We start from the raw sequence: 15986 nt of genomic DNA, 5'->3' as shown, positions 1-15986 counted from the left end.
GTGTTTGTGGTGTGGTATGTGTGTTGTGTTTGTGGTGTGCGTGTGTGATGTGTTTGTGGTGTGTGTGTTATGTGTTTGGGGTGTGGTATGTGTGATGTGTTTGTGGTATGTGTGATGTGTTTGTGGTGTTTGTGATGTGTTTGTGGTGTGTGCGTGTGTGATGTGTCTGTGGTGTTTGTGTTACATGTTTGTGGTTTGTGTGGTGTGGAATGGTGTGTGTGTGTGTTATGTGTATGTGGTGTGTGTGTATTGTGTTTGTGGCGTGTGTCATGTGTTTGTGCTGTGTGTATGGTGTGTGTGGTGTGTTTGTGGTGTGGTGTGTGTGATGTGTGTTGTGTGTTGTGTTTGTGGTGTGTTGTGTTTGTGGTGTGTGTGGTGTGTTTGTTGTTTGGTTGTAGTGTGAGTGTTATGTATTTGGTGTGTTATGTGTGTGTAGGGTGTCTGGTGTGTGTGTGTGTGTGAAGTGTTTGTGGTGTGTGTAATGTGTTTGTGATGTGTGATGTGTTTGTGGTGTGTGTAATGTGTTTGTGTAGTGTGGTATGGTGTGGTATGTGTGTTTTGTGTATGTGGTGTGTGTGTGTGGTGTGTTTGTGGCATGCATGTGGTGTGTGTGTGATGTGTTTGTGGTGTGTTGTGTGTTATGTGTGTGTGGTGTGTTTGTGGTGTGTGTGTGATGTGTTTATGGTGTGTTGTGTGTTATGTGTGTGTGGTGTGTGTGGTGTGTTTGTGGTGTGTGTGTGATGTGTTTATGGTGTGTTGTGTGTTATGTGTGTGTGGTCTGTGTGGTGTGTTTGTGTTGTGTGTTATGTGTTTGTGGTGTGTGTGTGTGTTGTGTTTGTGTTGTGTGTTATGTGTGTGTGGTCTGTGTGGTGTGTTTGTGTTGTGTGTTATGTGTTTGTGGTGTGTGTGTGTGTTATGTGTTTGTGGTGTGTGTTATGTGTGTGTGTGTATGTGTGTTATGTGTGTGTGGTCTGTGTGGTGTGTTTGTGGTGTGTGTTATGTGTCTGTGGTGTTTGTGTTACATGTTTGTGGTTTGTGTGGTGTGGAATGGTGTGTGTGTGTTATGTGTATGTGGTGTGTGTGTGTTTGTTTTTGTGGTGTGTGAGATGTGTGTGTGTGTGTGGTGTGTTTGTGGTGTGTGTGATGTGTGTTGTGTTTGTGGTGTGTTGTGTTTGTGGTGTGTGTGGTGTGTTTGTGGTATGGTTGTAGTGTGAGTGTTATGTATGTGGAGTGTATGTGTGTGTAGTGTGTTTGGTGTGTGTGTGTTGTGTTTGTTGTGTGTGTGTTATGTGTTTGTGGTGTGTGTGTGATGTGTGTGTGATGTGTTTGTGGCATGCATGTGGTGTGTGTGTGATGTGTTTATGGTGTGTTGTGTGTTATGTGTGTGTGATGTGTTTGTGGTGTGTGTGGTGTGTTTGTGGTATGGTTGTAGTGTGAGTGTTATGTATGTGCTGTGTTATGTGTGTGTAGTGTGTTTGGTGTGTGTGTGTTGTGTTTGTTGTGTGTGTGTGATGTGTTTGTGGTGTGTGTGTGATGTGTTTGTGGTGTGTGTGTTATGTGTTTGTGGTGTGGTATGTGTGATGTGTTTGTGGTGTGGTGTGTGTAATGTGTTTGTGGTGTGGTGTGTGTAATGTGTTTGTGGTGTGTGTGTTACGTGTTTGTGTGGTGTGGTGTGTGTGTGTGATGTGTTTGTGTTGTGTGTGTGATGTTTCTGTGGTGTGTTTGTGGTGTGTGTAATGTGTTTGTGGTGTTTGATGTGTTTGTGGTGTGTGTGATGTGTTTGTGGTGTGTGTTGTGTTTGTGGTGTGTGTGGTGTGTTTGTGGTATGGTTGTAGTGTGAGTGTTATGTATGTGGTGTGTTATGTGTGTGTAGTGTGTTTGGTGTGTGTGTGTTGTGTTTGTTGTGTGTGTGTGATGTGTTTGTGGTGTGTGTTATGTGTTTGGGGTGTGTGCGTGTGTGATGTGTTTGTGGTGTGTGCGTGTGTGATGTGTTTGTGGTGTGTGTGTTACATGTTTGTGGTTTGTGTGGTGTGGAATGGTGTGTGTGTGTGTTATGTGTATGTGGTGTGTGTGTATTGTGTTTGTGGCGTGTGTCATGTGTTTTTGCTGTGTGTATGGTGTGTGTGGTGTGTTTGTGGTGTGGTGTGTGTGATGTGTGTTGTGTGTTGTGTTTGTGGTGTGTTGTGTTTGTGGTGTGTGTGGTGTGTGTGATGTGTGTTGTGTGTTGTGTTTGTGGTGTGTGGTGTGTGTGGTGTGTTTGTTGTTTGGTTGTAGTGTGAGTGTTATGTATTTGGTGTGTTATGTGTGTGTAGGGTGTCTGGTGTGTGTGTGTGTGTGAAGTGTTTGTGGTGTGTGTAATGTGTTTATGGTGTGTTGTGTGGTATGGTGTGGTATGTGTGTTTTGTGTATGTGGTGTGTTTGTGGCATGCATGTGGTGTGTGTGTGATGTGTTTATGGTGTGTTGTGTGTTATGTGTGTGTGGTGTGTTTGTGGTGTGTGTGTGATGTGTTTATGGTGTGTTGTGTGTTATGTGTGTGTGGTGTGTGTGGTGTGTTTGTGGTGTGTGTGTGATGTGTTTATGGTGTGTTGTGTGTTATGTGTGTGTGGTCTGTGTGGTGTGTTTGTGTTGTGTGTTATGTGTTTGTGGTGTGTGTGTCTGTGTGGTATGTGTGATGATGTGTTTGTTGTGTGTGTGTGTTATGTGTTTGTGGTGTGTGTTATGTGTGAGTGTGTATGTGTGTTATGTGTGTGTGGTCTGTGTGGTGTGTTTGTGGTGTGTGTGATGTGTTTGTTGTGTGTGTGTGTTATGTGTTTGTGGTGTATGTGGTGTGTGTGTGTGTGTTGTGTGTGTGTGTGTTGTGTGTTTGTGGTGTGTGGTGTGTGTGTGATGTGTTTGTGGTGTGTGGTGTGTGTGTGATGTGTTTGTGGTGTGTGTGGTGTGTGTGTGATGTGTTTGTGGTGTGTGTGTGATGTGTTTGTGGTGTGTGTGTGTGTTTGTGGTGTGTGTGTGATGTGTGTGTGATGTGTTTGTGGTGTGTGTGTGATGTGTTTGTGGTGTGTGCGATGTGTTTGTGGTGTGTGTGTGATGTGTGTGTGATGTGTTTGTGGTGTGTGTGTGATGTGTTTGTGGTGTGTGCGATGTGTTTGTGGTGTGTGTGTGATGTGTGTGCGATGTGTTTGTGGTGTGTGTGTGATGTGTGTGTGATGTGTTTGTGGTGTGTGCGATGTGTTTGTGGTGTGTGTGTTATGTGTTTGTGGTGTATGTGGTGTGTGTGTGTGTGTGTGTGTTGTGTGTTTGTGGTGTGTGTGTTATGTGTTTGTGGTGTGTGGTGTGTGTGTGATGTGTTTGTTGTGTGTGGTGTGTGTGTGATGTGTTTGTGGTGTGTGTGGTGTGTGTGTGATGTGTTTGTGGTGTGTGTGTGATGTGTTTGTGGTGTGTGTGTGTGTTTGTGGTGTGTGTGTGATGTGTGTGTGATGTGTTTGTGGTGTGTGTGTGATGTGTTTGTGGTGTGTGCGGTGTGTTTGTGGTGTGTGTGTGATGTGTGTGTGATGTGTTTGTGGTGTGTGTGTGATGTGTTTGTGGTGTGTGCGATGTGTTTGTGGTGTGTGTGTGATGTGTGTGTGATGTGTTTGTGGTGTGTGTGTGATGTGTGTGTGATGTGTTTGTGGTGTGTGCGATGTGTTTGTGGTGTGTGTGTGATGTGTGTGTGATGTGTTTGTGGTGTGTGTGATGTGTTTGTTGTGTGTGTGTTATGTGTTTGTGGTGTATGTGGTGTGTGTGTGGTGTGTGTGTGTGTGTTGTGTGTTTGTGGTGTGTGTGTTATGTGTTTGTGGTGTGTGTTATGTGTGTGTGATGTGTTTGTGGTGTGTGTGATGTGTTTGTTGTGTGTGTGTGTTATGTGTTTGTGGTGTATGTGGTGTGTGTGTGTGTGTGGTGTGTGTGTGTGTGTTGTGTGTTTGTGGTGTGTGTGTTATGTGTTTGTGGTGTGTGTTATGTGTGTGTGATGTGTTTGTGGTGTGTGTGATGTGTTTGTTGTGTGTGTGTGTTATGTGTTTGTGGTGTGTGTTATGTGTGTGTGGTGTGTGTTATGTGTGTGTGGTGTGTGTGTGACATCACTTCTGGCAGTTAGAGCAAATGTTTCTGAACATTCCACCATTAATTTTCAGTGGAAAAATGTTGTCTTTGAACGATCAGGTCCGCTGTTCCTGCATATGAGGAATGTTTTTACAAAATTTAGTAGTTGTACATCAATAACTGTATGAACAGATTACAGAATTTGATTGTATAATATTAAGAAGATTACGAACAACATCATCATCATCATCGTTAACCGCTTAGTCCAGCTAGGGTCGCGGTATGAACAACATTACCTGGCTTTTCTAAGCCAACTTAATAATAATAATAATAATAATAATTATGATAATAATAATATGAAGTATAGTAAGTTGGCTTACAGTTGGCACTGTAAACATCCTGTGTGATCATGTAAACATGATCTAGCGTGTTTCTCTGGTCAGATGGAACACATGCTGGTTGAATCTGGAAGGGACCTTCATAGATCAGTCTGATTGAATTCACCTGTGACGATGATCATAGCCTCCGGATGGAGAGACTGTTGTTTGCTGACGTGTAGCTAACGTTGCTAGTGCTAGTTTAGCAACGCATGGTGGGGAGGGGGTGTATCCAGCCACAGCAGTGACCACTGGGAATTCCCTCACAGTGCTTGCAAGGCTCTTTTTATGTTTCATTATCCTTTTGTTCCGCATCATTCTTGTAGTTAATGTTAATATTAAATCACTTCAGCAGGTTAGCAAAAGTTAGATAGCTCCAATTGAATTTTATGTTGGAGCAAACAGGAATAAAAGATCTTATGTCCTGTTTTTGATGCTGTAGAATCAGGCATAATGCAAAACCAGGGCAAACTCCTGTTTCAGATATCTTTGGAAAACACTGAATATCTTAGTTCTGCCAATAAGAAATACAGCACTTAATACATTTTCTGTAGATTGACTGAACAAAAGACCATGAACTCCTCCTTGTGAGGGGGCTTGTTCTTCAGATTTCTCTGCTGGTTGCAGGCCCCTCTTCACAAAACTCTTCAAATCTACACAATTCATGCAAGATATTTATCATTCAGAATGGTGAATTTCAAGGAAAAGAAAAAGGCTTGCATGGTTGTGATTGTAATGTAATTCTGCCTGTAATTATCCTATTTTTATAATGCACCTACAATCTGTGTTTGTTTCTGTAACTGTAATGGAATACAGGTAGCTTTTCTGTTAATGCCATTCCATGTATTCCATTACTACCCAACCCTGGTTGTTGGCCGGAGCTCCTAGCCAATGAGGATTAAGTTCTGTCAACATCAAGCTGTCTCTCAGTGTACACAGCCAGGTGGTGAGCAACTGCTGTGCCTGGCTCAGAAAACTGCAGCTGCCTCACTCCTGCGAGATTATAAACGTGTGTGTCATAGTGACACACTATTGGGACAGATCCAAGACCCCAAAAACTAACCAGATTTGCACAGTGCCAGGTTGAGACGAACAAGCCTATCAATTTAAAACTCGTAGGTGTCTGGTCAGATTTCACAGTTTTTCAGACCACATCATACGTCTTTACTTATTAACGTCACATGCACACACTCAAAAAGAAGGCCTGGCTCGATGTTTAGGTCTCAAATGCATCAACATCATACTGATGAAGATATGATGACAATAGCAGATAATTCACTCACATCCTCAGAAGACACGCATCAAGTTTTGACAGAGTTCTCTTTGAATACTCTTTCAATACACTCACAATCATCAACCGTGTCACAAAATGTTCTTCCACACATAGCATGTAATTTGCACATTTCCACCAGAGAGGTCCCAAAATTTACATATCTTTAATTATAAATAAAATACTATTCTTGTTGTTGTATTCACAATGAGTTAATGTTTCAGCTCAGTTCAGTCATTCTGTAACTAGCTCAATTTAACATTTAAGATGCAATTTAGAGTCTGATTGGGCAAAATGTGTAATTATTAAAGTATAATTGAAGCACAGTTTTGCAAAAAGTTAATAATTTAACTATATGTCATGTGATATTTACCATTTCAGACCCTTTTTGTGATACTAATTCTTAATTGTAGATGATAAACTGTGATTACTGAGCTGATCTTAGCAACCCTTTGCAAAATAATGTGTAACTTCTTCTAATGTCATTTTCAGGTGATGAAGATGCACTACAGGTTTCCAGTTGCTTAAGAATAGTACTGATTGGAAAAACAGGAAGTGGAAAGAGTGCAACTGGAAACACCATCCTGGGGAGAGATGAATTTAAAAGTGAATTCAGTTTGGGTTCTGTGACAAAGGTTTGTCAGAAAGGACTTGGAGAGGTTCATGGGAAGTCGGTTGCTGTTGTTGACACTCCAGGCCTCTTTGATGCCACACTATCAAATGAAGACGTACAGCAAGAAATTGTGAAGTGCTTCTCACTGTTAGCACCCGGGCCCCACGCTTTCCTCATTGTGCTGAGTTTGGGAAGATTCACCAAAGATGAATTAGAGACTTTAGATCTGATAAAAAACACCTTTGGTCCAAAGGCTGCAATGTTCACTATAGTGCTGTTCACTGGAGGAGATAAGCTGGGAAATAAGTCAGTAGAACAAGTCATTGAGGAAAGTAACATTGAACAAATCAACAAGCTGCTCAGAGACTGTGGAAACAGATATATAGTATTTAATAACAACGAAAAAGAAAACCGCACCCAAGTTTCTGAACTTTTAGGACAGATAGAAATGATGATAAACTCAAACACGTCAAGTCAGCACTTCACAAACAGCATGTTTGAAGAGGCAGAAATGTCCATCAAAAAGAGAATTGACGAAATTCTGAAAGAGAAAGAGCGAGAGATTGAAGCTGAAAAGGAGAAACTGAAAAACAAATACAGCAAAGAAATGGAAGAGATGAAGAAAAGACAAGAGGAAGAAAAACAAAAGGCTGATGAAGAAAAACGCCAAATGGAGAGGAAGTTCAGAGAAAAGATGGAAACCCTCAAACAAGAGTTTGAAGAAAAAAATGAACAAGAGAAAAAGAAACAGGAGATGGAGGACAAGGTGAGGTTAGAAGAAGAAAAAATACAAACGATGAAATGGCAAAACAGAATTAATGAGTTAGAAAAAGAGAACCAAAAGCAGAGAGCTGAATTTGAAAAACAGTTAAGAGACAGAGAGGAGGAGGATAAAAAGAGAGAAGAGAGATACAAACAAGACAAAGAAATTCTCATGAATCAACAGAAGCGTACCATGCAGGAGCTGAGAAAGAGACAGGAGGAAGAGCGTAAAAGGAAAGATCTGGAAGAGGAAAAAAGGAGACAAGAGGAAGAGAACGAGAGGCACATTTGGGAGAGGAAAATAAAAGAGGCTGAACACGAGAAAAAAGAGATACAAGAGGACCTAAAGCATAAACAGAGGGAATGGGAAGAAGAAAAGAAAAGAGAGATGAAAAGACAGGAGGAAGAGGACTGTCTAAGAAAACAGAGACACGCAGAAGAGCTAAGAGCAAAACAAGAAGAACAAGACAGACTGAGAGAGGAATTTGAAAAGAAGATAGAAGAAGAAAGACGTCAGAGAGAGGAGGAGAAACGATGGTGGAGGGAAGCGGAGAGAAAGGAGAGCAAGAGAGAGAATGAGGAAAAGAAACGTGCAATGGAAGCACAATTAAAAGAGCAGTATGAGCAGAAGGAGAAAATGAGGAGGGAAGAGTGGGAGAGAAGAAGACGTGAGGATGATGAAAGAAGAGAAGAAGAGACGCAAAGACTGCAGAAACTTAGAGAGGAGATAGAGAGAGAACAGCGAGAGGAGATTAGGAGGAGAGAGAGAGAAGACACAGCAAGAAGAGAGAGAGAGGAGAAGGAACGTGAGGAAATGAAAAAGAACTATGATCAGAAAATGAAAGAGATGAAAAATAAATATGAAGATGAAGCCAGAAAGCAGGCTGAGCAGTTCAACGAGTTCAATGATGAAAAAGAAAAACACTTCAAGAAGCTGATTAAAGAGTATCAGAGACGGTATGAACTTCTGGAGAATCTGTTTAAAAGCACCAAGGCTGAAAATACTGAGGAAATGAAGAAACTACAAAAAGAACTGGACGAACTAAATAATAAGGAAAAGTGTGCCATTCAGTGAGACTTGCTGTACAACATGATCATGATAAATGATGATACTTCTTAAAAGGCAGTAATTGTTCATAAAATTCTTTACGCTATTTTATTACTTCATTTGTATTTTGGCTGTGTCTGGGTAAGACGATTTGATGTTACTAATGTTACTAATGATTTAATTTTACTCAGCTTGTTATTTACTGTAGTTTTGGTATCCAAAATTTCACCTTCAAGATATGTGTTCGATAAGCTCATTAGTAATATATGGAGTTTATAATTCCAGTCATACTATTTCAATTTTCACGGTTGATGTATAATTTAGGAGATGGAATGAAATGGATATATTCCAAATGTCGCTTGTGTTTTGCATTTACATTTAAACACACTTTCATGGTTTGAGCAAATAGTTCAGTTCCTTCTGAACTATTACTCCAAGTTTGTTAAACTCCGGACTGAACTCAATTAAAAATAACATTTGTGTGGATTTTATGATTATGAAATGGATAATGTTCACATGTATTATGTATTAAATACTATATTTTTTCTAGCAAAATATATTTGCAAATACACATGTGCAAATATAAAACCTTATTCATAAATGAATTAAAGCTGTATAAAAATACTTCAGTGAAAAAATCGCAAAGCTTCTATAACGAGTAGGGTCTGACTGCAGAATAGGAGGCAGCAGTTCCAGGACTGCAATTCCAGGACCCCATGTTTTCGCGATACTGCTCCCTAGCGAAGTGGATATAAGGACCGCATTTAACGCGTGGAAAACAGAACGTGAATCAAGTTTTATACAATTAACTTTAAAACGTTCTCGTGTTTTGAGTTAGACAGCAAAGTTAATGTTACCTAGCAAACTACATAGTCAAGGCACTATACGCAGTAATCTGTTAGCTTCTAATAGATTTCTTCAAAACTGTCAGCCTGGTTTTTTGGAACCGTAGCGCCGTTTTGGCAAGCCTAACTAGCTAACCTGGCTAGGTATCATATACTAATTATTACCATACTGGTTATGATAATGAATTCTACCCAGCACATTAATTAGAACTCAAAAGACGATAAAAGAATGTCCGTATCATATCTGTCTGTCCACTGCATTAAATCAGCGTAGCTTTTTGTCTTCAGTGTAAATACTTAATACTTACTGTTCTACCATTTTAACTAAGTTTAAATAATCTTACTAATTAAACTGTCCTGACTGTCTGTTCACCCCACTACATGTTTTCATTCTTAATAGTCATTATGTCAAAATGTTTACAGACTTATGTACAAAGACCTGCTGTTCTGTATTCTGTATAACAGTATATTTAAAAAATATTGTTAAAAAATGATCCTTTTTCCTTTGGTAGGCCATCATATGGCCTAGCTGTGCTGATGAATTTAGCCTTGCAGCAGGCTGAGCAGGTCTTCCTCTGTGCTCCAGGTTATCACCACGGGTAAGAGTAGAGAATGCAATGTTTTTACATAATGCCATAAAATATTGGTAAATGCTTTAAATTTAAAAGTAGTAACGTCAATTAATGTACCATTTTTCAAAGTTATTTCTGTTAAGCGAGCAGTGATTGTGTTGTCTTTTTACTATTTCAGTGAAGTGGAGGAATTTAACAGAGTGATAGATAAACAATTGAAGAAAGCAGGAAGACCATTCCATTGGTAGGTAGTGCTGTAACCTAATTCACAAAGTGGGGTTTGAGTATTGAAATTGAAACATCAAATGTCAATAACATTAGGTTTTCTCGCAGCTCTCTCTCTTGCAGGAGTCGTTGAGAAACATCCCAGTTTTAAATGTCCCTTTTTAACCCATTTGCTTTTTTTTGTGTGTGTGTGATTGAGGAGAATTATATCTTGTTGAATCTTGTTGGTTGTTATTGTTGATATATTAAATAAATATTACGGCACCAAAGCCTTTCTTGTGTCTCAAATATCTGGTTGCGATTTAGTGATTGTAAAAGCAATATGTGCAATTGATTGTATCTTTATTTTTACACAATTACACAAAATGCAACTCTTAGGAAACAAGTTCAATTCTGAGAAAGTAGTATTTGGGTGGAATAAGCCTTTAAAACTGTAAGTCAGATAAAGTCGTAGTAGTTGGGTGGAATAAGCCTTTAAGACTGTAAGTCAGATAAAGTCGTAGTAGTTGGGTGGAATAAGCCTTTAAGACTGCAAGTCAGATAAAGTCGTAGTTGGGTGGAATAATATCCTTTAAAACTGTATGTCAGATAAAGTCGTAGTATTTGGGTGGAATAAGCCTTTAAGAATGTAAGTCAGATAAAGTCGTAGTATTTGGGTGGAATAAACCTTTTAGACTAAGTCAGATAAAGTTGTAGTATTTGGGTGGAATAAGCCTCTAAAACTAAGTTTGATAAAGTCATAGTATTCAGGTGGAATAAGCCTTTAAAACTGTAAGTCAGATAAAGTCGTAGTATTTGGGTGGAATAAGCCTTTAAAACTGTAAGTCGGATAAAGTCATAGTATTTGGGTGGAATAAGCCTTTAAAACTGTAAGTTACATAAAGTCATAGTATTTGGGTGCAATACGCCTTTAAAACTAAGTAGTTAGGTAGACAGGAAGGAGCATTGGTCATCCACTTCGCTAGGGGGCAGTGTTGCAAAACCATATGGTCCTGGAATTGCAGTCCTGAAACTGCGGTCCTGAAACTCAGAGCCGGTTTATGAGGAGTCTGGCCGCTTCCTATTTCCCCCGTTATATCAAAAACAGCACTGCTGAACAGCAGAGGGCGCTCGTGAGCGAGTCCTCAATGAATGGGAGTGAATGGAGCTCAACGGCTAAAAACAAACAGTTAAAATAGTTTCTAATCACTGAACCAGAACTTTCCTTTAGTTTTAGTAGGAGGATGGATTTCACTAAAAAAACAAAGAAATCTCACCTGTTTGTTTCCCTTTTTCTACAGAAAACGGGTTTTGGGCAGCAGGAGGCGGGCTTTACTGCTAGAGCGTGATGATTGATTGGCGAGCGGAGCAGCTCATTGGTTGTTCGCGCTCACTGACGTCATGGACGTACATGAGGCGCCGTTTTAAACTCCTATAACTCGAGTTTAAAAGCTCTTAAAACATAACATCGGTGTTAAAATGTTTTATGCTGCTCTGTGTTCAGGAAATGTTTGAATTCTTTTACATTAAAAATGTTTCAGCATTTATAAACTCTGATTTTGCTCAAATGCTCCATTTCAACCCATTCATTCTGGACTCACTCGGGAGCGCCCTCTGGTGTTTGCGAAAACCGGAAGACATTGCAGAGTGGGAATTCTCATCTCTACAAGTTCTCTGCTGAAACCGCTGCCTCCTGTTCTGCAGGAACACAGTGTTCTGCAGGACCCGGGCTGTTTGCTCCTCCCTCCAAACCCTCCCAGCTCAGATACAGGAACCATGGCGCTGACGGCGGCAGGCAGCTCGATCCGGACTTTACTCCTCAGGAACTCGGCGAACTTCACCAAAAACGCGGGTTTAAACCCTCGGAGTGTGAAAGGATCGGCGCTCAGTCGAAGCGCAGTCACCTCCAGCTCGGGCGCCGTCCTGCCTAATCCGGCTAAGGTGGGTTTTTAGTCTGAGTATCGCCTAACACCCAGGGTTACTGCAGAGGGCGGGACCTCAGCCAGCGCCTGTGAGCCAATCAGAGGTCTGTCTGCGCTGACTGACATCCGTTTGGACCAATCAACATGTGTTGTTTTTACAACATATACAACACGGAAGTCATTTTCTACTGTATTTCAGTATGATACTGAATCTGTTTGTAGTTTTCTTTGGGATTTGTAGGCATGTAAGCAAGAGTCGTTTTACCTTTAGACTTATTTATTTTATTTAGACGTATTTATTGGGGAAGCTGTCTAACACAAAGAATGAAAACGCATCTATAAAAATCCAGATATAGCAAAGGCGAGGCCTAAACCACCGCCTCTTATATAATAAATATTATATAATAGACCCACAGCAAGATATGTGTGTGTGTGTGTGTGTGTGTATATATATATATATGTATGTATGTATGTATGTATGTGTGTGTGTGTGTGTGTGTGTGTGTGTATATATACATACATATACATAATAACATAACAGGCCCTAAACTACATTAATAATGTATAATATGCCCAAAGTAACTTCTACCACATAATATACAACAACGTCTATGTAATACATAATATATAATTGACTAGAGGTAACGTATGTTGTACTGTATATAATAAATAATATAGTATAGACTCAAAGTAATACAAGTAATTAATACATATTAAATAATGTAAATTTTTCCCCAGGCAGTTTCAGAAATGAATAGCAGACTCTTTTCAGAATATTAAATTCTGGTATACGTCTGTGTAAAACACACGTCTGTAATGAGTCTGAGATCTAGAGCCAACAGCTCACACCTTCTGTAGCATATTGTATATTTTTCTCCCATCCATTTCATTTGCTTTCTTTGTCCTCCACAGACCTCGTTTGGCCTGACGCGGGTGACGGTGGTGGTGGTCCCGTTCCTGTACCTTGGCACCTGCATTAGCAAGAATTTTGCTGCTCTCCTGGAAGAGCATGAAATCTTCGTTCCTGATGATGACGACGATGACTGAACACCACGGTCAGTAATGATAGCCTCATCTGGATTTTATAAAAGAATACTCCAGGTGAAGTGCCCATTGGCTACTCTTGTAGGTGTGCTTTGAGTAAACAGGTTTTCTGTTCTTTTTAAAGTACAGGGAAATACGTTGAAATTATTGTTTCAGTGTGGAAGTTAAAGATTAGGTTGAAAAACAACAAAGTATTCCTTTAAATAAAGGTACAAGGATGCCCAAATGGCAGGAATCTTCAGTGCTGACGATTCAGTGATATAATAACTCAAGTAGAAGTAGAAAAGTAAAAAAATATATGTATACATATTAAAAAAAAAAGCATCAGGGCTCAAAAACCTCTCTAGAGTTCCCTCTAGAACTGCATTGGAACTTCTTGGTACCTTCAGCCAGGGGTCGAACCAACAGAACATAATCAATGGAGGCCCAAAAACAAAATTAGTAACAAAATGATAATGGCTAAAATGCTACTGAGTAACAGATAGATTAATTTGAAAATCTAATCTAATCCCTCAAAATTGTAAGTAAATTTATCTAGTTATCACCCTCCTTTGCACAGAAGGTAGGCTTTACATTGGCTTATACCTCCAGGAAATGTGGACGATGACTTTATGAGCTGACAAAATATAAAATTGTCCTCTTTTTTTTAAAATAAAAGGACTTAAATGTACTCTTTGCACATGTGTTAATGTTTAAAAACCCCAGTACATACAGTCCATATATAGAAACAATTTTGAATTCACTGTTTTTCAGTTTAGCCCCACCTATTCAGGTTGAACTTATAAGAAGTGTTTCAGCCCAGTCTCCTTTTTGAATTAGGCACAACAGGGCAGTCAAACAGAACAGAGCTCATGTACATACAGCAGTTTTAAAGGCACAAAAAGACAGCCTGTTTAATTCTTAAGGAAAATTGTCCATGTAAAATGAATTGTAGTTGTTTTCGATGCATAAGATCACATAAAAATCACAAGTGGACCTCAGCAGAAAAATAAAATACAAGAAAAATGGGGATATAGGCCCTTTAATACTCATCCGCATTAGAGGCATGCTATCCTGCCTCTAATGCCCTAAAATAAAGCTCTGCTGATCGTTCAACACAGTGTAGCAAAAAATGGTCTTAAATGCTGGAGTTAATGTAGAACTGCTCATTCACCCTTTAACCCTGAAGATCAGCGCGCAGACTACTGGTCACCGTAGCAACAAATACAGCAAATTCCCCTAGCTAGTAGCTAAAGAAAAGGCGAAGAGAGACATTTAAGGCAAACATCCATCATTTGGAGATGAATAGACTAATCACCCCAGCTGGTTTCCTGATACGTTTAATCTGCAACAAGAAACTGTCAAACACTAAAAAGTTGTTAAGCTGAAGTCAGTTTCTTGTCTGAATTTTCCCGTTCCACCTTAAATGGTGCAGCAGCTGGATTATGCTATTTAAGGTGGAATAGGAAAATTAGAACAAGAAGCTGGCGAATGAGAATCTTGACTTCAGCCTCATAAAAAGGCGAACGCTGAGAGGCATTTTACAAGAAACTATTTAACTTATGAGGAAAGGTTTCCTGCAGGAGATGTGAGAAAAGCAGCTATAGCTGAACTAAAGCTTCAAGCAGAACAAAGCAGGCTTAAAGAGCTTAAAGAGAGCTTCAAGCAGGGCAAAGTAAGTCTGCGTTCATTTTTTTGATCTATACCTGGACATTAGCTAGGACATATTAGCCAAGTAGGTAAAAAGTTACTTTAATAAAATGGACATAAAATGTTGTGGCTCCGAAGGCGGATTGATTTTTGTTGAAAGGACAAAATGGCTCTTCTTACCTCTGACCTAAACAGACCTTACAGGTTCTCTGTTGTGGAGAAGAACAATGTAACCATGCAAAGAACCATTCAAGCATTCAGATGGTTCTTTGAGTTGTCATGGTTCTAAATATAATCACTGCTTTCACTAAAATAAAATAAAATAAAAACCCTGTAGAACATTTTAAGGGTGTAATGAGTCATTTTGTCTTTGAATCTAAATGGCTGTATTAGATACATGTTTGTTTGGTGTTGCTTTGCTGAATTTACAACTAGACTCATATTTTTGTACTCATATTTTCTCTTACATTATGTTCATCTTACATTATAGTTTGAAGAACAAATGAAGAGGTGCTCGTATTGGAGAAGACAACGCTAAGGAGGGATCTATGCAATAATGTGTCAACCCCTTCACCTTCCGTTTACAGCTGAACATCCAAAGTTCACTTTTACTTTTTTGCTTTTTAATCTTAAATGTGAGGCAACCCCTGCTCAGCCTCACTCATGCTTGCATGTACAGTTTTGTTTTGATGAAATAAAACGTCTTGACTGTTGCTGGCTGTGTTTCTTTTCTTAACATGATTGACCTTTTCTTATATTGAGTTACCAGACGATGCTTTAATTCATTTAAAAATGGAATGGCCCACAAAGGATCTCGTAGAAGCGTTTTTAAATTAATTTATTTATATTTAGTCAAATTATATCATAAAATAAGGAAGGCTTAATGCCCAGTATCCTTAAACGTTTCAAATAAAGACAAATAAGAAAATAAGTTCCTTTTAAATCTGGAAAACTAGCTTGGTCTCTCCATCAGTAAACAAATCAGTGCCCCCTGTTGTTTAAAGTTGCACTGAATTCATTTGAGACAAACATGTAAATGATTCCCACATGAATATATAAATTACATCAGCACAGTTATTGCTGAGAGTCAGTAAACTGCAAAGCAGTAACAGTGCTGATGTATTATTTTTTTATTAATGTGAAAATTATGTACATTTTTGAATCAAATACATTAAATATATTTGCATCTCCATGTTAAAGATGGGGGCTGATAAAAGCATCCATTCTGTGTCTTATTGGTTAGTGCTGTTGCCATGAAGTTGCTCCTCCTCCAGGGCAGCGTTGGTCAGTCTGAGGTGTTCTCTAAGAGACGTAATCTCTCTATCACTGAGCCCCTTTATTCCACTCAGCTCCACATACACGGCCTTGTAGCACTCACTCAGCTCCTGCTTCTCCTGCACAAACACAGACATACATGACAGAATGGACTGAGAAGTGAAAAAATTATGCAAAAAAAGGCTACTAAAGTCATTTTCGCTCTCTGTTTTGAATATGATGACCTAAAACTAGTCTATAAACTGAAAAAACATGATTTATTAAACGTACTTGTATGTATTTAAATGGGTATGTTATTGTCACATGAATACACGTCAACAGTGTAGTCTTGGACTGCTTGCTTTTGGTAA

General features: G+C 39.4%; 2 protein-coding genes across 2 annotated transcripts in view; both read left to right on the top strand.

Moving 5' to 3' along the window:
• The window catches only part of LOC118800618, a 73631-nt gene extending 64279 nt beyond the window's left edge, over positions 1–9352 (top strand). The window contains exon 20 of the mRNA XM_036560885.1: positions 6215–9352. Within this exon, the coding sequence (XP_036416778.1) occupies positions 6215–8172 (1958 nt within the window). The 3' untranslated portion in view covers positions 8173–9352. The remainder of the gene's footprint in view (positions 1–6214) is intronic.
• Positions 9353–11417: 2065 nt separating this feature from the next.
• LOC118800621 (essential MCU regulator, mitochondrial-like) lies at positions 11418–15074 on the top strand. The gene is made up of 3 exons (XM_036560888.1): positions 11418–11707; positions 12601–12743; positions 14852–15074. The coding sequence occupies exons 1-2, from the start codon at positions 11543–11545 to the stop codon at positions 12733–12735; spliced, it is 300 nt and encodes a 99-aa protein (XP_036416781.1). The 5' UTR covers positions 11418–11542; the 3' UTR covers positions 12736–12743; positions 14852–15074.
• Positions 15075–15986: the final 912 nt, after the last annotated feature.

This window comes from Colossoma macropomum, unplaced genomic scaffold (assembly GCF_904425465.1).
Source record: "Colossoma macropomum unplaced genomic scaffold, Colossoma_macropomum, whole genome shotgun sequence".
NCBI classification, from domain to species: Eukaryota; Metazoa; Chordata; class Actinopteri; order Characiformes; family Serrasalmidae; genus Colossoma; species Colossoma macropomum.
This window is presented reverse-complemented; position numbering and strand designations above follow the sequence as displayed.